Source organism: Hypanus sabinus, chromosome 9 (genome assembly GCF_030144855.1).
Source record: "Hypanus sabinus isolate sHypSab1 chromosome 9, sHypSab1.hap1, whole genome shotgun sequence".
NCBI classification, from domain to species: domain Eukaryota; kingdom Metazoa; phylum Chordata; class Chondrichthyes; order Myliobatiformes; family Dasyatidae; genus Hypanus; species Hypanus sabinus.
The window spans coordinates 12,342,101-12,365,734 of record NC_082714.1 but is presented as its reverse complement, the minus strand read 5'-3'; the positions used below and the strand labels follow the sequence as shown (position 1 = coordinate 12,365,734).

General features: G+C 39.5%; 1 protein-coding gene across 4 annotated transcripts in view; it reads right to left on the bottom strand.

The window, feature by feature from the left end:
- Positions 1–23,634, bottom strand: part of traf7 (TNF receptor-associated factor 7) — a 97,313-nt gene that overhangs the window by 13,976 nt on the left and 59,703 nt on the right. For all 4 annotated transcript variants that reach the window (XM_059979059.1, XM_059979060.1, XM_059979058.1 and 1 more), the window contains 12 exons: positions 23,288–23,380; positions 21,053–21,086; positions 18,578–18,761; positions 15,250–15,384; positions 13,739–13,956; positions 11,869–11,942; positions 10,643–10,691; positions 10,293–10,420; positions 6,748–6,830; positions 4,429–4,468; positions 3,611–3,727; positions 2,326–2,448 (listed from right to left, as the gene is read on the bottom strand). In XM_059979059.1, the coding sequence (XP_059835042.1) occupies positions 2,326–2,448; positions 3,611–3,727; positions 4,429–4,468; positions 6,748–6,830; positions 10,293–10,420; positions 10,643–10,691; positions 11,869–11,942; positions 13,739–13,956; positions 15,250–15,384; positions 18,578–18,761; positions 21,053–21,086; positions 23,288–23,380 (1,278 nt within the window). The remainder of the gene's footprint in view (positions 1–2,325; positions 2,449–3,610; positions 3,728–4,428; positions 4,469–6,747; positions 6,831–10,292; positions 10,421–10,642; positions 10,692–11,868; positions 11,943–13,738; positions 13,957–15,249; positions 15,385–18,577; positions 18,762–21,052; positions 21,087–23,287; positions 23,381–23,634) is intronic.

Sequence of the window (23,634 nt, the reverse complement as noted above, 5' to 3'; positions counted from 1 at the left end):
TTTTGTACTATTTATTTATTTTTTTATACTCACTCACAAAATTATCTTACTTATTGTACTGTAATGCCATGAAACAACTAGTTTCATGACATAGGTCAGTGGTAATAACCTGACTCTGATTCTGAAATCCAGCATCAGGACTAGAAACCCAACTCTTCTCATTCCAATTTTGTATCCTCAGAGAACATATCGTACATTGCACATGGGACTGATGTTTTGAATGGTTGGTGGCTCTCAGGGATGACTAATCAAGTAAGGATTTATTTATAATTTTAACAGGCTGTCCATCACAATCAGAACTAAAAGTAATCTATCTGAGAGACGGATCTTTTGTTACAAGGGTTTCTTTCTATCTAATTCAGAGCAGCAGGAAGGCCCTTTAAGATTGTAATTTGCTAAGGGGACCCATCTCCTCCTACTGAAAACAAGAGAGTCGTGCCACATCTGTTAAAAGTTATATAGCCGTTACCATAGATACTGAGAAACTATCTGGATTTATAAGCATAACATTAAACTTCGTTGACGTTAAAAAACGGCTACTTGAGAAAGAGTTGTACAGAGAGTTTTACATGTAGATAACTCTCCAAAAAATGTACAAAAAGGGCCAATTTTGTGTTTGTATGGTCCAATGGTCCCTATAACATGTTGTTTCTTTTCTGTGCCTTGTGGTGCATTGGGTGGCAACCTTGCAGTTTCTTAGCATTTTGTCTGGTTTTTTTGAGGCCAAAATGATGGCTCAACGTTCAACCCAGCACGGATTGAAAGTGTGCAAGAAGCCAGCTGGATTTGAACCCAGGACCAGTGGCCTCGAAGCCCATTGCGGATGTCATTACATCACCAGCTGGCTGGATGTAAACGTATGTACAATAATCTAAAATCCTCAGTGTAAAAGTTGATATAAAGTTCACAGATTTACAATTTTAACTTTTTTTACAGTTATAATTTCCCCAAGAAATTTCCTGAAAATTTGGGCACTTTCATTTCCAGTCACAAGAAATTTTGTAGATGCTGGAGATCCAGTGTAACATAGCCAAAATGCTGGAGGAACACAGCAGGTCAGGCAGCATCTATGGAAAGAAATAAACAGTCGATGTTTCGGGCCAAGACTATGCATTAGGAGCCTCCATCATGAGTCCTTATGAAAGGTCTGACCTGCAGCCTAATTTGCTGACTTCTTCTAGCATTTTCCATGTGTTAATTTCCTTCTAGTATAAGGGAAACTAAGAAGCCAAGAGTTCCCATGCAGGGTTTCAATTGGAAACACTGCCAGTTCTTCTCCTCCCACAGATGCTGCTTGACTCACTGAGTTCCTCAAACAGATTGCTCATTGGTTATAGTATATTTTCCTAAACCAGTTTGGAGCTATTAATCTGAAATATGGAAATTTCATTTGTAATATTACAAAAGAGAATACTGCAACTCATACACCCAGTGGCTGGTGTACCTTCTGTATTTAATAAAGTGGTCACTGAGTGTATGTTCATGGTCTTCTGCTTGTAGACCATCCACTTCAAAGATTGCCCTGTTGTGCATTCAGAGATGCTCCTCTGCACACAAATGTTGTAAATTGTCGTTACTTGAGTTACTGTTGCCTTCCTGTCAGCTTGAATGTCTGACCTCTCTCATTAACAAGGCTTTTTCACCCACACAACTTGCAAGCTCATTGGATGTTTTTTGTTTTTTTACATTATTCTCTGTAAACTTTTGCATGAAATTCCTAGAGGATCAGCAGTTTCTGAGATACTCAAACCATTCCCTCAGGCACCAGCTATCAGTCCACAGTCAAAGTCTCTTAGGTCACATTTCTTCCCCATTCTGATGTTTGGTCTAAACAACAACTGAACCTCTTGACCATGTCTGCATGCTTTTATCCACTAAGTTTCTGCCACATGATTGGCTGATTAGACATTTGTATTAACATGCAGGTGTACATGCGTACCTAATAAAGTGGTCACTGAGTGTAAATCAGGCCTTGTACTCTTGGTTGATTAACAATGTTTCAAACTTAATTGTCTATTAAACTACCCAAAGTAGCTGTGGATTGTGAAACATCTCATCAGAAGCTGATATTCTACAAGATTTACCCATTGACAGACAGACATACTTTATTGATCCCGAGGGAAATTGGGTTTCGTTACAGTCGCACCAACCAAGAATAGTGCAGAAATACAGCAATATAAAACCATTGTGATTGTTCTCACAAGAGCAAAATTTATTCATCTAATTGTCAGTTGATAACTGGCTTCCTTCAGATTTTGTGAACAGAGATTACTAAGGAATGGAAACCCATAACATGACCAATAATGATGGGAATGGCATTCTAACCTTGATGGTTTGGTAGGATCCACTATAAAGGTGGTTTTGAGAAGCAACCAATGCACGCACCCAGTGATTCAAACCAGTGAGTTCCTTCTTCAGATTTAGATCTGTGCCTACAATGTCCCAAACCTTCAGAAAGAATCATATTAAAACAGAATGATTAGAATGGAGCACTGGTTTGTAGTATCCATTTTATATAGCATTGATTCATGCAAGATTACAGAGGTAATGGATCATAACATAAAAATACACAAGATAATAATATGCCAGAAGGGGTAATTATAGCAGTTTTCATTAGTTGTAGTGTATTGGAGAACTAACAGAGTATCTACAGTAATCATGATAATAGCTTTTTATTTCATCATTAATGAACAATTAAAATTCTATGACAACCTTGGTTGAATTTGAACTCAGGAAGGGTGATCTTATAGAGCAGGGATTCCCAACCGTTTCTATGCCATGGTCCCTTACCCTTAACTGAGGGGTCCATGGACTCCAGGCTGGTAACCCTTGTTAAGAAGGTTTGTAAAATCAAGAGGGGCATAGATAAGATGAATAAGTCTCTTCCCCAAAAAGATGTGTCAAAAACCAAGAGGGCATATGTTTAAAGTGAAAGAGGAATGATTTAAAAGGACCTGAGAGGGCAACATTTCCATAGAGACAGCTGTGGGCATATGAAATAATATGCCAGAAGAAGTGCTAAAGAGAGGTACAATTCATCATCATCATTATGTGCCATATCATACAATGTCTTCCATCTGTCATGACCATGATTGTTCTTGGCAAATTTTTCTATAGAGGTGGTTGCCATTGCCTTTTTCTAGGCAGTGCCTTTAAGAGGGGTCACCCCAGCTATTACCAATACTCTTCAGAGATGATCTTCCTGGTGTCAGTGATCGCATAACCAGGACCGTGATATGCACCCAGATATGACCATCCACCACCTGCTCCAATGGCTTCATGTGACCCTGATTGGGAAGCTAAGCAGGTGCTACACCTTGCCCAAGGGTGACCTGCAGGGTAGTGGAGAGAAGGAGCACTCCTTTGGCAGAGAAGTATCTCCATCCCGCCACCCAGAGACATAAAAGACATTTGGACAGATATGTGGACAGGAGCGGGATATGGGCCAAATGCAGGTAAATGGGACTGGTTCAGGTAGGGAATGTGGTCAGCATGGACAAACTGGGGCGAATGGGCAGCTTCTGTGATGAATAACTCCATGACCTGTGCCTCAGGATATTAATATGCAAATGTTGAGGCGCTACTTTCTGTTTTCCAACTGATTTGTTACCTTAATTGCTTTAAGTGAGCCACTGAAGAGCATGTTTTGTGACGACACCAGCGTACACACTGGATTGTCGTGTGCCCTAATTGTATTGACTTTTTGTAAAGCTGGAACATCCCACACCTGTGGAGTATGAACAAAGAACCAGTATTGACGGGTGAGAATGCACCATTGCACAAACAAATCTAAAAGCAAAACTCACAAGATCTTGCCAAGATGCACAAGATAAATATTTTTCACAAATACATTCCATGGAAAATATTTTAGATTCAGATTAATTTACTTAACACATGTACACTGACGCAGACTGTGAAATGTGTCATTTGTGTTAACATCCAACACGATCCAAAGATGTACTGGGGGTAGCCTGCAAAGCACACATTCTGGCTCCAACGCAGCAGGCCCACAATACTCAGCAGAACAACACAGAACTCAACAAAACAGAAATACAACAAGCAACAAAACAACAGCAGAAGATCTAGACCCTTTCCACCCTCCCTCCCACCCACACAGTGGAACAAGCTCAAATTTGTTTAATTGTCATTCAACCATATATTACTATAGGCAAACAAAACTGTGTTACTCTAGGACCAAGGTGCAAAACACAGTACCAATGCTTTGGTCCCAGATTACAGCTTATTTGCTTTAGTGATCGAGGTCCAACAGTTCTCTGACACCAGAACAGGATCCTGGACTCCAGTCTCTGGGCTTTAACCATGGAACTTACATTGCTGGATTTCCATTCGAAATTCTGTATCAGCCCCCCAGACTACACAAGTTTCTAAACAGCTTTACACACATTTCCAAATGATTAGCATACTTACAATTATTGTGCAGTCTGCAGAGCCGCTGTACAACTTGTTCCTATAGATAAACATTAAACGGGTGCATTTAAGTTGTACTTAAAGTGTTGCAGTGATTGTAACATAGTAAAAACATCCCAAGCATAATTAAATGGAATTTGACATCCAGGTAAATTAGGAAGTATTATAAAAATGGCCAAAATTGGGCCAAAGTATCAGATTTTCAGGAGTGTTTTGAAGTTACAGAATGGCTTAGAGAGAAATTTAACAGTGCAAGCCCAGACTCCTGAAAATGTGGTTGACAAAACCTGAACAAAAGGAAGAGTTCAGCCATTCTGAGATTTGTTAGGTTGTAGACTCCTCCAGCTCCATCACAGACACAACCTTGAGGACATCTTCAAGAGATGGCACATCAAGGAGGTGGCATCCATGAAGGACCCTCGTCATCCTGGAGTTTGCCCACTTCTCGTTACTACCACTGGGGAGGTGGTACAGGAGCTTGAAAGCTCATACTCAATGATTCATAAACAGCTCCTTCCCCTCTGCCATCAAACTTCTGAATGGTTCATGAACCCATGAGCACTACCTTGTTATTTTTTCTCTCCTTTAGTGGGCACAAGATCATGAGACAAAGGGCCTGTACTATGTTGTACTGCTTTGTGTTTTTTTTTTGCAGAATTTATTTATAACAACTTGATGTCTTTGCAGTGTACTGCTGCTGATAAAAAAAAACAAGTTTCACATCAATTTTAATAAATCTGATCTGGTTCCAACTCTGATGAAGCTAGAAAGAGAAGAGGAACTGTATTGTAGATTGATATGAAAACAAAATTAGTAATTCTAAGACTGAGGTTTAGCCAGATCAGGAGCCAATGGAGGTCAGAAGGAACAGGGCAATTATTGTAAGGATCTTGTGTTTAAATTGCAGTACAGTTAACAGAGTTAGGGTTAAATTAATGTTTACAGAGTTGAGGCTCTCCGGTGAATATCGGAACAGTCTACACTCTAGATAACAAAGTAACTCACGAGGGATTCAGGAAAAGATAAGTGAAAGCAAGATAACTGGTTACTTTAGTCTTCCCATTTTCCAATCAGAGCAAGCTGATCACATCAAGTACTAGATATTAGAATCAGAAACAGGTTTATTAATCAGGTTTATTATCACTGACGTATGTCATGAAGTTTGTTTTTACTGGCGGCATTACAGTTCAAGACAAAAAATTACTATAAATTACAACAAAAAGTGAATAAATATATAAATAGAACAAAAGGGGATTAGTGAGGCAGTGTTAGGAAGGGAAGAAGCTGTTCCTAAGATGTTAAGTGTGGGCCTTCAGGCTCCTGTACCTCCTTCATGATGGAAGGAATGATAAGTGGGCATGGGGTGAGGGTCCTTTATGACGGATGTCTCCTTCTTAAGCCTTTGAAGATGTTCTTGATGGTGAAAAGGGCTTGTGGCTGTGATGAAGCTAGCTAAGACTACAATCCTCTGCAGCCTCCTTAGCTCCTGTACAGCGGAGTCTCCATACCAGGCAGTGATGGTGATGCAACCAGTTAGAATGCTCTCCATGGTACATCCGTGGAAATTAGCTAGTCTTTTGTAATATTCCAAATCTCTTCAAACTCCAAATTAATTATAGTCAATGCACGTATCAGTATGTTGGGCCCAGGTTAGATCCTCTGGGAAGCTGAGGCCCAGATAAAGAGGGTCATACGTCCGAGGCAGTGGAGTATGAGGAAGAGAAGAGGTGGTGAGATGGACAGACCAGACCAGAGCAGCAAGCAGACAAGGAGGTGAGTACTAAGGATAGATCCATCAGAAATATAGTGCAGGAGTGGGATGTAAAAACACTGCAGCTATTGCTGGCTATGGTTCAAAAAGTTCCCTTGAAAAGTCATGGACCTGAAATGTTAACCTTTTTTCTCTCCCCACAGATCCTGCCTATCCTACTGGGTATTTCCAGCACCTGCTGATCTTATTTCAGATTATCATTGGCCGCAGTGACTTGATTTTTCTAAGTAACATCAGAACTAAAAATAGTCTTTCTAGCACCCGCTGATTTTATTTCAGATTTACAGCGGCTGCAGTGACTTCATTTCTCTTGGTAACATCAAAATCAAGAATATTGTTTCCACTCAGATGGCCATTGGTGGCACGAACTGGAGTAAACAACTGTTCAGGATGTTGCAGGCAGACAGAGGATGATCAGGAAAGACAAGTTAAAACAGTCAGAGAAAAACTCAAGGCAACTGGAAACAGTCCTCTGATTCTCAAAAACAGAAGCAGGCAAAATGAACCACATTCTTCAAACCGATTTTATGAAAACTCTTATCACCTACCCTTGAATGCAAAGGGCTAAGACAATACCATCATGTCCCTCTAGAGTCTTCTGGCACTTGTATGTGGTACATGTATCCCATACCTAAACCAAGATTCAAACATGAGTTTTTAACCTCTTGTATTGATCATGACAGGAATATTAATATAGCAATCAATATTTAAAGGTGAGAATGACAACATTGAGACACTTAAAAGGTGTGTTATCAAACAAAATTTCACGCTGGGTTAAATCAGGAGACATTAAGGCAGATGAACACAAGCTTGGTCAAAGACAGCCACTTCCATTTGCTCATTACGTTGAAGTTGCACAAGATGTTGCTGAGACCTAATTTGGTGTAGTGCATGCAGTTTTGATCACGCACCTACAGGAAATATGTCAATAAAATAGAAAGAGTGCAGAGGAAATTTACAAGGATGTTGCCAGGACTTGAGAACCTAAATTATAGGGCAAGGTTGAATATGTTAGGACTTTATTCCCTGGAGAACAGGAAAATGAAGGAGATCTGATAGAGGTATACAAAATTATAAGGGGTATAGACAGGCTAAATGCAAGCAGGCTTTTTCCACTGAGATTGAGTGAGACTAGAACTAGAGGTCTTGGGTTAAGGAGAAAAGGTGAAATGTTTAAGGGAAACATGTGGGGGAATGTGACTATGACAAAGATGTGACAAAGATGGAGAGGTGGAGAGGGAATTCCAGAGCAGAGGACAGCAACTAAAGACATTACTGGTGGTGATGGAACAACTGAGGTGGGGAATGCGCAAGCTGCAAGAACTGCTGGATCTTAGATCACCTGGAAAGTTTATAGGGCTGAGGACTGCACTGAACGCCAAGATGGAATAGAAAATATGAATGAAAATTTGTGAGTATTTTTTTGTCAGAGTAAGTCACCAAGCACAAAGTGAGACAGGCTTGGTGTGCTGTAAGATATAAAAGCAGTACAGGTTTGTATGAGTTAGAGTGTGGAAGACAAAATGCCAGTTAATGTCTTGGAATTGCCAAGTCTAAAGGTAATGGATGATGATTTCAGCAGTAAATGAGTTAAGGAAGGGGAGAGTGGTTGGAAATAGACAGCCTAATCAAGGGTACAGACGCATCATCGGAAGGTCATTCTGGGCTTAAACACAGCACTTCAATTATGATTCCACCAGAATAGTAAAGACTAGCTAGAGAACAGGTCTATGTCAGAAGCTGTAAAGGAGATGTTATTTTATTGACCTACACAGCAGATTTTTCCTTTCTATTCGACAACTATTAATAGCTCTCCGGTCAACAGCTGGGACAAAAGAAAGCTTTGTGTTACAAGGACATGATATGAACACTTAATATTTCTCCTACGAATTGCGGCGTCTGTCTGATTTTTAAAATAATGTTGCAAATGTGCTTATTTTAGACATATAAAGTCATCTGTAAAAATGCTGCGGACATAATTTTATAAATGCATAACAGCATAATTTTATGACCAATAATGTAGTAAAGCCTTGCTTGACTTGATAGAACTGTCTAAGAGGCATAGATAGAGTGGATAGCCAGAGACTATCCCCAGCTTGGAAATGGCTAATACAAAGGGGCATAATTTTAAGGTGATTACAGGACAGTAAGAGGTTAGGTTTCACATTACACAGAAAGTGGCAGGTGCCTGAACTGTACTGCAAGAGCAAATGGTAGAGGCAAATAAGACCAAAAGATCATAAAACATAGGAACTGAATTAGGCTATTCAGCCCATTTACTCTGTTCTGCCATTTTCTCATAGCTGATTTATTATCTCCTCAAACATGTCCTACCTTCTCCCTGTAGCCTTTAACACCTATCAACCTCTGCTTCAAATATATCCAATGACTTGGCCTCCACATTAGACACATTAGGGACATTTAAGAAACTCTTAGATGAGCACACAGATGATAGCAGAGCTATGTGCAAGGGAAGGGTTAAATTGATTTTGGAGTTGTTTCGAAGGTTGGCACAACATCACGGGCTGAAGTGACTGTACTGTGCTGTAGTGTTCTATATCTTGTGTTTAATCACATTTACTATATGTGGTTCTGTTATATTTCTTTCTTAACTGATAAACAAAAGTATTAAAGTTCTGAAGCGCCTGTACTTTCTGACCTGCTTATTCAGGAGTTTAATATTAGAAAGCACGTCAGTAGTAAGGAAACCTCTTCAAGTTTCTGACTGATTGCATGTGTGACTAGGTTTTCATGAACAGTGACTAGTGGTGTTCCTCAGGGGTCAGTACTGGGATGGCTACTTTTCACATTGTTTGTCAGTGACTTAGATAATGGAATTAATGGCTTTGTGGCAAAGTTTGTGGATGATATGAAGATAGATGGAGGGGTAGGTGGTGCTGAGGAAGCAATGTATTTTCAACAGGGCTTAGACAAATTGGAAGAACGGGCAAAAAAGTGGCAGATGGAATACAGTGTTAGGAAATGTAATTTGTATTTTGGTAAAAGGAACAATAGTACAGACTATTATCTACATGGGGAGAAGGTTCAAAACATCAGAGGTGCAGAGGGACTAAGACTCCCAGAAGGTTAATTTACAGTTTGAGTCTGTGGTAAAGAAGGCAAATGCAATGTTAGAATTTATTTCAAGGGGAATAGAATATGAATGCAAGGAGACAATGCTGAGCCTTTCTAAGACACTGGTCAGGCAGCATTTAAGAGTACAGTCAACAGTTCTGGGCCCGCTATCTCAGAAAGGATGTGTTGTCATTGCAGCGAGTCCAGAGGAGGTTCACAAGGATGATTCCGGAGTTAAGGAGTTAATGTATGAGGAGCGTTTGGCAGCTTTGGGCCTGTACTCATTGAAATTTAGAAGAATGCGGGAGGATCTCATTAAAATCTACCAAATGTTGAAAGGACTATGTAAGGTGGATGTGGAGAGGATGCTTCCAATGGTGTGGATACTCAAGACTAGAGGGCACAGCCTCAAAATTGAGGGGGCGACATTTTAGAACAGAGGTAAAAAGGATTTTTTTTAACCAGAGAGTAGTGAATCTGTGGAATGCTCTGTCACAGACAGCAGTGGAGGCTGGGTACATGGGTATATTTAAAGGCAGAAGTTGATAGTTTACTGATTGGTCAGGGCATCAAAGGATATGGTGAGAAGGCAGGTGAATAGGGTTGAGTGGGATCCAGAATCAGCCATGATGGAATCGCAGAACAGACTCAATGGGCTGAATGGCTTAATTCTGCTCCTATGTCTTATGGTCTAACTACTTGTGTCTCTATAGTGCCTTCAGTCCAAAAAATGTCCCACTTTTCTTTGATGTAGATGAGAGATGAGGCAAAGATGTTTGAAAATGATTAATTATTACTAAAAGGTGTTTGAGGGGTTTTGAATAGGAACAAGAAGAAACATCTTCCAAAGGGGAAGATTGAGACTTAAAACTTCAGAATATACATAACTGTTTGTAATTTTTTAAGCAAATAATAGTGTAAGAACTATGATTCTAATATTAACTTTGCTGTGCTGGTCTGTGGAGATCTAACGCATTCTCAAGTGAGTTCAGTTTGCAAAAGTATAATAAAAACACACCTTGATGGTTTTATCAGAAGAGCCACTGAAGAGCAGGTCGCCAGTGGAGTGAACACACAAACACCAAACTGGTCCTTGGTGACCCACAAAGGTACCCTTGCACTTAAATATCTGCTGGGGGTCATAAGCTGAAAACACAGTAAAGCCCTGTCAGCACCTGACTACCGGATTGATTTACATTTATAACATTATTTGCGAAGCACAATCATAGCAATAATTATGCAAAAAAAAAGAAACTCATCATTAGGAAACCATCAGGTTTCTTCTACATAATTGCATTACATTAGCTGCACAGAAAATCATTTTGCGTCTGCATGCATTTGGAAGGAAGAGGAAGAAAATATACTTACAACCTAGGATTCCCATGTTTAATCTGGCATTGATATGTGAAAGCTCATCCTATAATAATAGAAAATTCACATTATTAAAAATTATGTAAATCTATAATACAATAATGTATTGACACAAACACTGAATCTTGATAGGCAGAGACCCCATAGGTTAGGCTGTGCAGTTTCCATCATGTGGATTTGTGGATTTTGCATCTTACTGTATTTAGCAGCCTTCAGTTGAAGAAAATAAATCAAATTAGTTCCAGGCAAGCACTGCCGAGCAAGAGCACAGAAAAGGAGCATGATGGGCCTTTGATAACCGGCAAATAACTTATTGAAAATCCCAATTACTTTAAACTGAAATTCAAGAATTTGTATATAAAATGCACTTGTTCTCAGGTAGGGGACCTAGTCATTCAGTGATTTGTCTTCCCTGTACCAACAGTTTTCTACACAGTCCATGAACCCATGAATATGACCTCGCTATTTCTCCCTCCCTTCCACTCTCCCTCCCTCTCTATTTCACACTCCCCTTCTCTCTCTCACTCCCTCTCCCTCTCTCATCTCACACTCCCTCCCTCTCTCTCTCTCACATTCCCTCTGCATTTATTTCTGTGCAGCTTACAGTATTTTATATGTATTGCACTGTACAGCTGGCACAAAACAACATATTTCACATAAGTCAGTGATAACAATTCCCATTCTGACCAAAGTTCTGTAAAATTTTAGCTCTAGTATCTTAAAGGAACTACATTATAAACAGTAAAAGTAATAATGGGGAAGAGATGATAAAAGTCACAAAGGGAACTCTACTTGGTAATTTGATGAAAAACAGAACAATAAAGTTAATTCAGTGGAAGTAGCGAATGTATATAATATTTATACATTAGCTTACAACATGTCCAATGTTCACAAATAAAGCATAAGGTGTTACATTTGTGCTAATCACAGACTGGCAGTTGGACAATTTAAGGAAATAGGAACTGAATGTTTACTGTCCTGGTTTTCTTCTTTCCATGTTTTGCAGGGATTCTTTCAAGATGTGTTTTGAACTCAGCTGATTGTGTACAGCCAGCAATCCCAGCACTATCAGGATGTGCCATCTGTACTACAGCCAGAAAACAAACATCCTTATTTCCCAGAAGTATGGATGGACTCATATAAACAAACAAACTCGGGGGTTACAGCAATCTCGGGACCCCAGTTGCAGCTGGATTTTAGGAAATAAACTTCAGAGATCTTACACTTAGCATTGAGGCATCCCTGCGGAACTCCATTAAGTCCTCGCTGAGTTTACTTTGGTTTTCATCCAAAACATCTAAAACAATAGAAAAACACTGGTTTCAACTCAGAGTCCACAATAATTAATGCACTTCAAAGCTTATCATTAACATTTTCAAAGTTCATGTGACCAAAATGTCTAATAACTGTTAATTCTTGCAGCACTGAGGGTAGCTCAAATCTTCATCTATTTTATTTAGAGATACAGCATGGTACCAGGCCCACCTGGCTCAATGAGGTGGTCATGGGGAGAGCATACAAACTCCTCACGGGCAGTGGTGGGAATTGATCCCACGTCACTGGTGCTGTAATTGTGTTATGCTCCTGTGCCATCCCATCTTCTTGCGAATTACTGCGATGACGGATTTGGTTTAGAAGGTTTATTAAAAAGGACAGCGTGTTTGTTTTTTCATCAAAATGCACAGAATACCAAGAATTAAAACAAAACATGCCACTTTGAGTAAGATGCAGTGGCCATTAATGGTGTGCGATTGCTGTCATACAGCAAAGAAACAGGCCCTTCAGCCCATATGGTCCATACTGACCAACATGCCTATCCAAGCTAATCCCATTTGCCCACATTTGGACCACGTTACTTAAAAACTATCTAATGCTTTTTAACGTTCTTAGTGTCCTTGCGTCAACCATTTCCTCTGGCAGCTCATGAGATATACAGACAACCCTCTGGGTGAAGAAGTTGCCTTTCAGTTCCAATTAAATATCTCACCTTAAATCTAATATCTCTAGTTCTAGTTGTATTCTCCTTATATTTAACCCTCACGATTTTACACAACTTTTTATAAGATCGCTCCTGACTCCGATGAATAAAGTCCTAGCCTACTCAACCTCTCTCTATTGCTCTGCCCCTCGAGTGCTGGCAATGTCCTTGTAAACTTGACGCTGACAATTAAGAAATGCAACAATAATTTTCTGAATATTTACAATATTCTCTGAATCAATTAAAATGAATTATTTTGACATTATAACATATAGGATATTTGAAGATTAAAGATAATTCAATTAATTTTTATTTTAGAGATACACCATGGAACAGACCTTTCCATTCCAACCAGCTGTGCTGCCCAGCAACCCACCTATTTTACCCTAGACAATTTGCAGGACAATTTGGAATGACCAATTAACTTACTAGCTGGTAACACCTTTGGACTGTTGGGAGGAAATGGGAGCATCCGAAGGAAACCCATATGTTCATGGGAAAGACATGCAAATCATGAATGCCGGAATGCCGGAATGCCGGAATTGGACTCTGAATCCCGCTACCGTGGTGCTCAATGTCAGAATCATAATGAAACAAACATTTACGGATGTAATATCTATTTAAAGAAAGGGTACTTGTTCCACTCTAGTCAATGGATTTGAGTGAAGACAATTTGATTACTAGAAACATAGAAAACCTACAGCACAATACAAGCCCTTTGGCCCACAAAGTTGTGCCGAACATGTCCCTACCTTAGAAATTACTAGGCTTACCTATAGCCCTCTATTTTACCAAGCTCCATGTGTTCCTATCTAAAAGTCTCTTAAAAGACCCTATCGTATCCACCTCCACCATCGTTGCCAGCAGTCCATTCCACACACTCACCACTCTGAGTAAAAAACTTACCCTGACATCTCCTCTGTACCTACTCCCCAGCATCTTAAACCTGTGTTTTTTTGTGGCAACTATTTCAGCCCTGGGAAAAAGTCTCTGGCTATCCACATATTCAATGCCTCTCATCATCTTATACACCTCTAATGGGTAATAGTCTTGCACAAATTAAACACTGGGAACCAAAGTTGAATTATTGGATTAAAACTGGTATTCTCACATACCAAATCTCAGCTCCAGAGACTTCTCCAGCTGGTCAAGTTTTTCAGAGAGTTTCCCCAGCATTGACCTAAGAAAGGCAATCTCCTGATCCTTTTGAGCCAGTCCAACTTGCATCTCATGAAAGCGATCATCCGTCTGCTGCAGGAACTCCTTCAGACCCTCAAACTTGCACACCTCCAGGTGGGCTTCGTATGTGTCCTGGTTCCCCACAAACACACACCTGATTGAGGGATGAGAAAGGGGAACAGGCAATAAGTACCGAGTGGTTTAATTAGAGAACAGAAAATCCTGAGCAACAGACACAAAATGCTGGAGGAATTCAGCAGGTCAGGCAGCATCTATGTAGAGGAATTAACAGTCAACTTTTCTGACTGAGATCCTTCAGCAGGACTGGAAAAGAAGGGGGAAGAAGCTAGAATAAGAAGTGAGGGGAGGATGAAGGAGTACAAACTAGAAGGGCAATTATAAAACAGTAATTTTTGTGCTTGGAGTTGATGCATTTCCAAAACGTGACAGTCTTACTTTCAGCTTTGGTTTTTTTTGCATTTAGAGAAACTGTTCAATGGAACAAAAAGCTTTTGGAATACTACAGTATAATAACCTAGTTTGTGATCTGTAAGACTGAACGCAAGGGTTAGCTACAGGATAACTGAAATAAAGACTTGAGTTCAGTTAAACTTGAATCAGCTCTTTTGGTAATCTGAATTGAGTAACCTCTATTGATGAAAGGACTAATGTTCAATAAGGAAGCACGGTTAGCGCAATTGCTTTATAGCACTAGTGATCACCAATTGTGGTTTGGTTCCTGCCACTCTCTGTAAGGAGTTTGCATGTTCTCCCCATGACCACGTGGGTTTCCTCTGGGTGCTCTGGTTTCCTCTCGTGTTCCAAAGATATACCAATGTATGAACACTACCTCACTGCAATTACTGGAAAGACAGGGAGGTGGTGTTCGTGGGTTGGCATATTACACATACATACACACAGTGCCTATAAAGAGTATCCATCCTCCCCCACCCCCGGAAGTTTTCTTGTTTTACAGCATTGAATTACAGTGGATTTAATTTGGCTTTTATTCTTTTTCATGTCAAAGTGAAAAAAGATCTCTATAAAGTGATCTAAATTGCATTGGTGCCCATTCAGACAGGGTCCATCAACATCTGCAGGTTACTAGCCATATTCTGTGAATTGCATTCACTTTGTAATTCAATTTTAAATTCAGTATTTTGTCCCACTAACTACCACGTTTTAAGCAATTTGATGTTTAAAAAGAGAAGCAGGAAAGAAGCCTGGCGACTCACACTCCATGATTTCAAAGTAGCTTCTTCCTTCCGCCATCAGGTTTCCAGGAACACAACCTCATTATTCCTTCTTTTTGCACAAATCAGTTTTGTACACGTTAGTAATTTTATGTCTTTGCACAGTACTGCTGCCAGATTTCACATTCTATAAGACATGATAATAAACCCAGTACTGAACTGATATTGTGCAAGTATATTACCGTAATACTCACCCATATTTTGAGTGGGGACATTTGATGTGTTCACATTGTTTAAGATGGGAATCAAGATTCATTTTCAACAGTGGTGGGCAGTTGGGATTGTTCGGACAATGAACTGGCCTGTAGTCACAGCTGCTCTCGTGATCTCTGCAAAATGGCAAAATATTCTGGTAAGACAGTTTTACTTTTCCATTTATTTTTCAGAGGAACTGCTCATTTCACTATTTGTAATAATTTCTCTATCACAATCATTTATGATTTTGGTACCAATGGCTCAGAGAGGAAACATCAACCCATTTAGAGTCATAGAGTTGTACAGCATGATGACACATCAACAATGCCGACCAAACCATCTATCTCACCCAGTCCTATTTGTTTGCATTTGGCCAATATCCCTCCAAACTTTTCCTATCTGTGTGAATATTGAGCACAGTTGCCAGGATCCTAAACTTAATCATCTGAAATCAACCTTAGTTTACTGAGGAGTGAGTCACCGAACTTGGACTCAGTGATGGTCAAGTAACAACATACACCTATTGGCCAACTTTATTAGCTTCCTCCTGTACCTAACGTGGTGGCAACTGAGGGTATGCTCATGTGTTCTCCTGTAGCCCAAGGTTTGATGTGATGTGTGTTCAGAGATGCTCTTTTGCACACCACTATTGTAACTTGTAGATATTTGAGTCACTGTTGCCTTCCAGTCAGCTTGAACTAATCTGGCTATTCTCTTCTGATCTGTCATATTAACAAGGTATTTTTGTCCACAGATCTGCCACTCACTGGATGCTTTTTGCTTTTTTGCATCATTCTCTGTAAACTCGAGATTGTTATGCATGAAAACCTCTGAAGAACAGCAGCTTCTGAGACACTCAAACCTGCCCATTTGGCACCAACAATCATTTTAGTCAAAGTCCCTTATATCACATTCTTCCCCATTCTGATGTTTGGTCTGAACAACATCTGAACCTCTTGACCATGTCTGCATGCTTTTATGAATGGAGTTGTTGCCATGTAATTGGCTGATTACATATTTGCATTTACAAGTAGGTGTTCAAGGTACACTTAATTAAGTGCTGTGTGTATTTCTGAGTCACAATGGTGTGTGATTTGTGATTTGAAAACAAAACATCAGCTAGTGGTATTTCCATGTTCCTGTTGTTCCAGTCCCTCCTAATGGCATTGATTTGAGAACTGCTGTCAAGGGTAGCCTGGATGAGTAATTACTGTGCACTTTGTAGACAATCTACACTATAGCAATGGTCTGCTGATGGCAGAGGGAATGAATATTTGTAGTGAACAGTGGAATACCAATGAAGTACCATACAAAAATGGTGGAGCAGTTCTATTTAAGTTAGGCAGCATCAATAGAAGGGAACAAACAGTCTATGTTTCGGGTAAGACCTTTCATCAAGTCTGGTCCTGATGAAGGGTCTCAGCCCAAAACATTGACTTGCTGAGTTCCTTCACCATTTTGTGAACGTATTTGTTTTGGTGGTTACTCTCCCCACTTTTCTTAAACTTGAAGTACTGTACATGGCGAGAACTATAGATTTTACTTCAAATGGAACTCCCCCAGCGCAACTCTGAAACAGTTGTTTAGGTTATTCCCTGTCAACTTCATTCACTTTCTGGTGAACGAGGCAAGAATGGGCCAGGTAGGTACCTTGACGTCTGCCACACTGGACCATCTTGGGTTTAATAGAACCTCTGTTCACAGACATCAGAAACAGCACCAACCAACTTTATTAAATCATTTTAGATTACTTATAGATTTGATAAAAGTTTTAACAAGTTTAAGCTAATTAATATCTTCATATCCTGATTTCCAGTCCATATTGAAGAAGAAAACATACACCCAGTGGCCACTTTATTAAGTACAGGAGTGGAACCTGGCGTGGTCTTCTGTTGCTGTAGCCCATCCACTTAAAAGGTTTGACATGTTGTGCATTCAGAGATGCTCCTCTGCACACCACTGTTGTTCCTGTCAGCTTGACCCAGTCTGGTCATTCTCCTCTGACCTCTCTCCTTAACAAGGCATTTTTGCCCACAGAACTGCTGCTCACTGGAATTTTTCTTTTGTTTTTCGCACCATCCTCTGTAAACTCCAGAGACTGTTATCCATAACATCCCAGGAGATCAGCAGTTTCTGAGATGCACGAAACAACTCCATTCCATGGTCAAAGTCACTTAGATCAAACTTCTTCCCCATTCTGATATTTGATCTGAGCAGCAACTGAATCTTTGACCATGTCAGCATGCTTTTATGCCTTTAGCTGTTGCCACATGATTGGCTGTACCTCATAAAGTGGCCACTGGATATATAGGTACATGGCTATCTGGATGCAAATTACAGCAGCTCTTTCCAGTTAAATTCGTACTCTCAAATGTGGTACTGTAATAAAGTTAAATCAAAATTATCTTTATTAATTAGATTTAGCAAGCAATCAGTGTATGTAATTACTTCATCTACTAAACCTCAATATCAATTAACGGTGTGTTCCTTTATGACAGCTTTTCGGTTGAATGTTTGAGATGTGACAGAACTAGATTATCTAATAAACCAGACAGAGAATTAAAAAAAGCAGGAACACTACCCAGAGGCAAGAGAAGCAAGTCTGAAAGTCACTGATTGACACGATCATCGACTGCTGTGTGAGATTACATAGACTTGGTTGACGGGGATGTTCCGTGACTGTACCTTTGTTATAAAGTGTGTAGGTGAAGTTAGGGTGATCAAGCTAGGGTTTTTCTCTCTGGAGTGAGAGAAGATGAGAGGTGACTTGACAGTGGTGTAAAAGATGATGAAAGCCATCGATAGAGTGGACAGCCAGAGACTTTTTTCCCCAGGGCGGAAATGGCTAACAGCAGGGGCTTAATTTTAAAGTGATTGGATGAAAGTATAAAGGGGGGGGGGGGGGGAATGTCAGAGATAATTATTTTTTACACTGAGAGTGGTGGGTGTGTGTAACGCCCAGCCAGGAATGGAAGTAGATAGAGGCAGATGCATTAGGACCATTTAAGAGACTCATAAATAGGAACATGGATGATAGAAAAATGGAGAGCTATATAGGCGGGAAGGCTAAATCGATCTTAGAATAGGTTAAAGGGTCGGTACAACATCACAGGCCAAGGGTACATTGTTATTGTTACACAGTACATTGCTCTACTGTAATGTTCGATATTCCAAGCAAAAATTATCTTCTAAATCACATGGTTCCGTGTTGAAGTAACACTTCTGCATTCAAATTCAATTGTAAAATTGTGAAACCTTGCTCAAGATCAGCTTGCTAAATCAGCCAAGACAAAGTATGCCACTGTTTGATGATGAAGTACAACTTACTTTCGAGCACTCAACTTGACGGTAAATGGACATCCTCGTGGGTCAACCTCGAAGGCCCCTGGCTTTCCATTTGAAGCTGGCCTGCAGCCATACTTACAGTGCACAAACAACTCTCCAATCTGCTCAGCTACAGCTATGTTATTAACTACAACTGTCAGCTTTGCATTGTCAACAGGGCACTTTTCTGGGAACACACAAAAACAAAACTAATTAAAGCCAGGCTGCAACATTCAGGACAGAACATTTTCATTTACACAATATGCAGTAAAAATGCTTTAAACATATGATTCCCAAATAATAAAATACTCTGATATTTACATATTATTTATGTGATTGAAGTTTATAAAATTAGGAGAGGCATAGATGAAGACAAGTGAGTATTTTTTTCCAGCAGTCGAAATGTCTAAACCCAGAGGGCAGATATTTAACACGAGAAGGGGAAAGTGTTCAAAATGAGTCTGTGTGGCAAGTATTTTTTTGTTTAAAAACACAGAGATTGGCCTGGAATGTGCTGCTAGATGCAGTGGTGGAAGCAGATATGATATAGGTGCTTAAGAAGTTCCTAGATCGACACATAAATATGCAGAGAATGGTGGAATATGGAGCATGTTTAGGCTGAAGGCTTTAGTTTAACTATGCATTGTTAGCTTAACTAATTTGGCACAACATCATGGGCTGAAGGGCTTGATCAAGTGCTGCACTGTTATAGAGTCATAATCTCATATAGCATAGAATCTGGCCATTCGGCCCAACCAGTTCATGTTGACCAAGATGACCATCTGAGCTAATCCCATTAGCCAACATTTGACCTATTACCTTCTACATCTCTTCTCTCAATGTACATGTACAACTGTCTTTTAAAAGTTCTTATTCCACTTGCCTCAATCACTTCTTCAGGCAGTTAGTTCCAAATACCTGTTAACTTTCAAAAAAAAAATTGCCCTTCAAGTTTCTAATAAATTTTTCCCTCTCACCCTAAACCTATGCCCTCTTGCTCTTGATTCTTCAAAGCTGGGACAAAGACTCAGTGCAGTCACTCTGTCTATGCCCTCATGATCTTATGCACCTGGTAAGATTTAAAGTTCTACGTGTTAATCTTTAAGTAGGTCGTGTATGTCAGTAAGACTTAGAGCAATCTTTCAGGAATCCTGATGAAGGGTCTTGGTCTGAAACAACAACTCTTTGTTCCTTTTCAAAGGTACTGCCTGTCTTTTTTTTTAATGAGTTATTTTGGGTTTCTTTGTTTCATGTCTGCCTGTTAGGAGACAAATCTCAAGGTTATATATGTGGACATACTTTGATAATAAATGTACTTTGATCTTTGAATTCCTCCTGCACTTTGTGTGTGTTACTCTGGATTTCCAGCATCTGCAGAATCTCTCATGGTTATATTTTACTTAATATTTATTTTTTTACTTATTGAGCTACATTGTGGAATCGACCCTTCTGACCCTTCCACCCACACCGCCCAGCAATCCCCTGATTTAACCCTAGCCTAATCATGGGATAATTTACAATGACCAATTAACCTACCAATCAGTACGCCTTTGGACTGTGGAAGGAAACCGGATCACCTGGAGGAAACCCACGTGGTCAGCGGGAGAACATACAGAGCTCATTACAAGCGATGGCAGGAATATCTTTGCTGAATTGTCTGGTGTGGAATATGTAAGCACGTGGATGAAAGGAAAATAGTGCTGAATGTTAACTTGATCCTGGCGTATGTCAAAAAGGTTGACACCACATGGTGGAACGAAAAGCCCATTCTGTGCTGTACTGTTCTATGTTCTATGGAATGTGGTGTTGGTTAAGAATAGATGTTGAGGGTTTGTAAATTGCAGTTGATCCATCCAGGGAAGGTGAAGTTAGAAGAAAACATATGAGAACCTAAAAGAGAAAATGGGAATCCTGAAATTCTCGATTTCCAGCTTTGTGCTACATTATATTTCCTCTGTTATTACAATAACATCAGACTGGGACACGGAACAGGAATGTACTTTAACCTAAACACAATAAAAGATACAGAAATACTGATGAAAATGGAAATCGTTGGCAATACTCAGCAGGTCGGTAGCACTGGGAACTGGGAAAAGTTTAATGTTCACGTTCAAAGTAAATTTGTCAAACTGTGTACATCTCACCATATCCTACCCCAAGATTAATTTTCTTGCTTACACAAGCAAAGACATTTTTTAATTTGCAAAGAAGGTTGGGGGTGGGGAGGTGAGAATAAAGTGATAGGGCAGAGCCCAAGAGGAGGATGAAATATTAATGAAAGAAAAAATGAAGGCTATGCAGGAGGGAAGCATTAGATTGATCTAAGAGTAGGTTAAAACGTCAGCACACATTGTGGGCAAAGGGCCTGTACTGTGCGGTCTATGCTCTACATTCTCTGCAATATTGCAGTGACACATGCTGATGTATTTTGGGAAATTTTGTGAGGTACCATATTCTGTCATACAAAATAGAACTTACCAGATGTTAAGGCGCATCTTCTGCAAAATGTATGCTGTTTAAGACAACAAAAAGAAGAAAACTAGTGTTATCAAATGCCACTTACATCACTATAAGAAAACTGAACAAGAATCTAAAGCTATGGATTAAACCAGTTTAGACCAGCAACATGTTTTGTGCTCTAAAACCGATACACTAAGAGTTTCCTTCCTGACCTGACCAACAAAAAAAACAATAAATGCCAGCTCTGTGAAACAGGGCAACATCCCAGATCAAACAACCATCAATTCACTCACGTTACTGTAAAAACTTTCAACAATTCCAGTACATAAACAGTGGCACAAAGTTTCCCAGCACTAACTATTGGCCTGCTAATTGCGAGCTTCATTTTTATGACAACATGCATTCACCTCTCCTTCCTAATGTGCACAGCTGCAGTAAAAACAGTCGCCACTTGGACGTCATGTCCAACGTTCCTGCTTCCTGTTAAAGGGACTTTCCATGCTATTAAGCAGAATTCACAGCTTCCTGAGAAAGGGCTTTAACACTGTAATAAACTAAAGACCATTTTGAAAATAATATCTCACGATAGCGTGAAGGATTGCCAATAAACCTGTGTTAAGTTTAGAAACAAGAACCCTCCTCTGTCTGAGAACATTTAATAAGCTAATAGAAAGAAGCAAGAACCAGACAGTGAATCAGTCATCCAACCCGCACCACACAAAAAGTAAATTAAACGAAAAGTTGGGTTCCACAAGCAGAGATTTAAAGCAAGCAATAATATTTGGTACATGCCAAGAACAAGATGTGAATCGTACTAAGTAGGACAGGAGGTAGAGGAACCCTAAGTTTTACATCACCAGGTTCAGGAACTGTTATAACCCTTGAAACATTAAGCTCCTAAACTGCCATGGATAACTTCACTCGCCTCAACACCGAACTTATCACTGACCACAACCAATGGACTCACTTTCAAGGATTCTAAAACTCACGTTCTTAGTATTAGTTACCTTCTTATTTGCATAACTAGACTTTTTTTTAAACACATTGGATATTTGTCAGTCTTTAAGTATAGCTTTTCATAAATTCTATTGTATTTCTTTAGTTTCCTGTAAATGCCTGCTAGAAAATGAATCTCAAGGTGGCATATGATAACATCTATGTACTTTGACAATGAAGTTATAACATATAACATTGCAACACAGTGCTGGCCCTTCAGCCCATGATGTTGTGCTGACATCTTAACCTATGCTACAGATTGCCCTAACCCTTCCCTCCTACATAGCCCTCCAGTTTTCTATCATCCAAGTGCTTATCTAAGAGTTACTTAAATGTCCCTAATGGATCTGTCTTTACCACCAACCCTGACAAAAAACAAAAAAAATCTCAGGATTGTATTTGGTGACATATACATACTTTGATAATAAATAAATTTACCTTTGACTGACATCCCTCGAATCACCTTAAAATTATGCTCCTTCAATCTGCATCTTAATGTCAAAGAGTACTATTTACATCCTACTTCGTGTTCTGACAAAGTAGAAACCTCCTCACAAAAGTCAAGTATCAGAAATTCCAACAACCATTTGAAATGAACTCTGACTAAATAAAGTTGCCCAACAGAAAGAAGAAAATTATTCATGCTATCTACCCCTTTTCCAGCCTTAGCATACGACTGCAATTGAAAATATGGTCAAATACTTCTGTATTATTCTAAGTATACATCCAATGCTTACTTTATAAGTTACTTCCAGTATCTAATAAAGTGGCCACTGTGTGTATGTTTCTGGTCTTCTGCTGCTGTAGCCCATCCACGTCAAGTTTCTATATGTTGTATGTTCAGAGATGCTCTTCTGCACACCACTGTTATAACGTGTAATTATTTGAGCTGCTGCCCTCTTCGTGTCAGTTTGAACCAGTCTGGCTATTCTTTGATCACTCTGTGGGCGAAAGCAACTGAACCTCTTGCCCGTGTCTGCATGCTTTTATGCACAGAGCTGCTGCCACACGATTGACTGAGTAGATATTTGCATTAACAAACAGATGCACAGGTGTACCTAATAAAGTGGCCACTGAGTGTATTTCTTAGTGAAATGGATATTATGTAGAATTTCCCCACTAATAATTTGCCTAGATGTTTAATGGCAGAATTGCTGCTGCTTGGCTTATAAATATTAATAGCAAGTTATCCCATAATACAAACAAGCCATGAATGCATTCAGGAACTTAAATGATTTTGAGAGTAGATTTGCTTACTCCACATGTCGTGATGACAGGATCTTTGAACACACTGCAGCAAAGTTGGCAACATAATTTTACCGAAGGCTGTTCTGCAAAAACCAGAAGTTCCTGGAACAAGACCAGATCGCAAAACACAGGTAATCACCATATGAAATACAGGCGAGAAACATCACATTTTTGTAACGTTACTGATAATTTATTAGCTTACGCTTTACTTCTTAGGAATTATAAATCAGCTTAACTTTAGAATTCATCCATTTCACCAGTGATTCATCCTGATATCTTGAAAATAGATTTGTTAAATAGAAGATTCTAAATATCTGACAAATAATTATTTCAACGATCATCCAGATTGTTAAAAT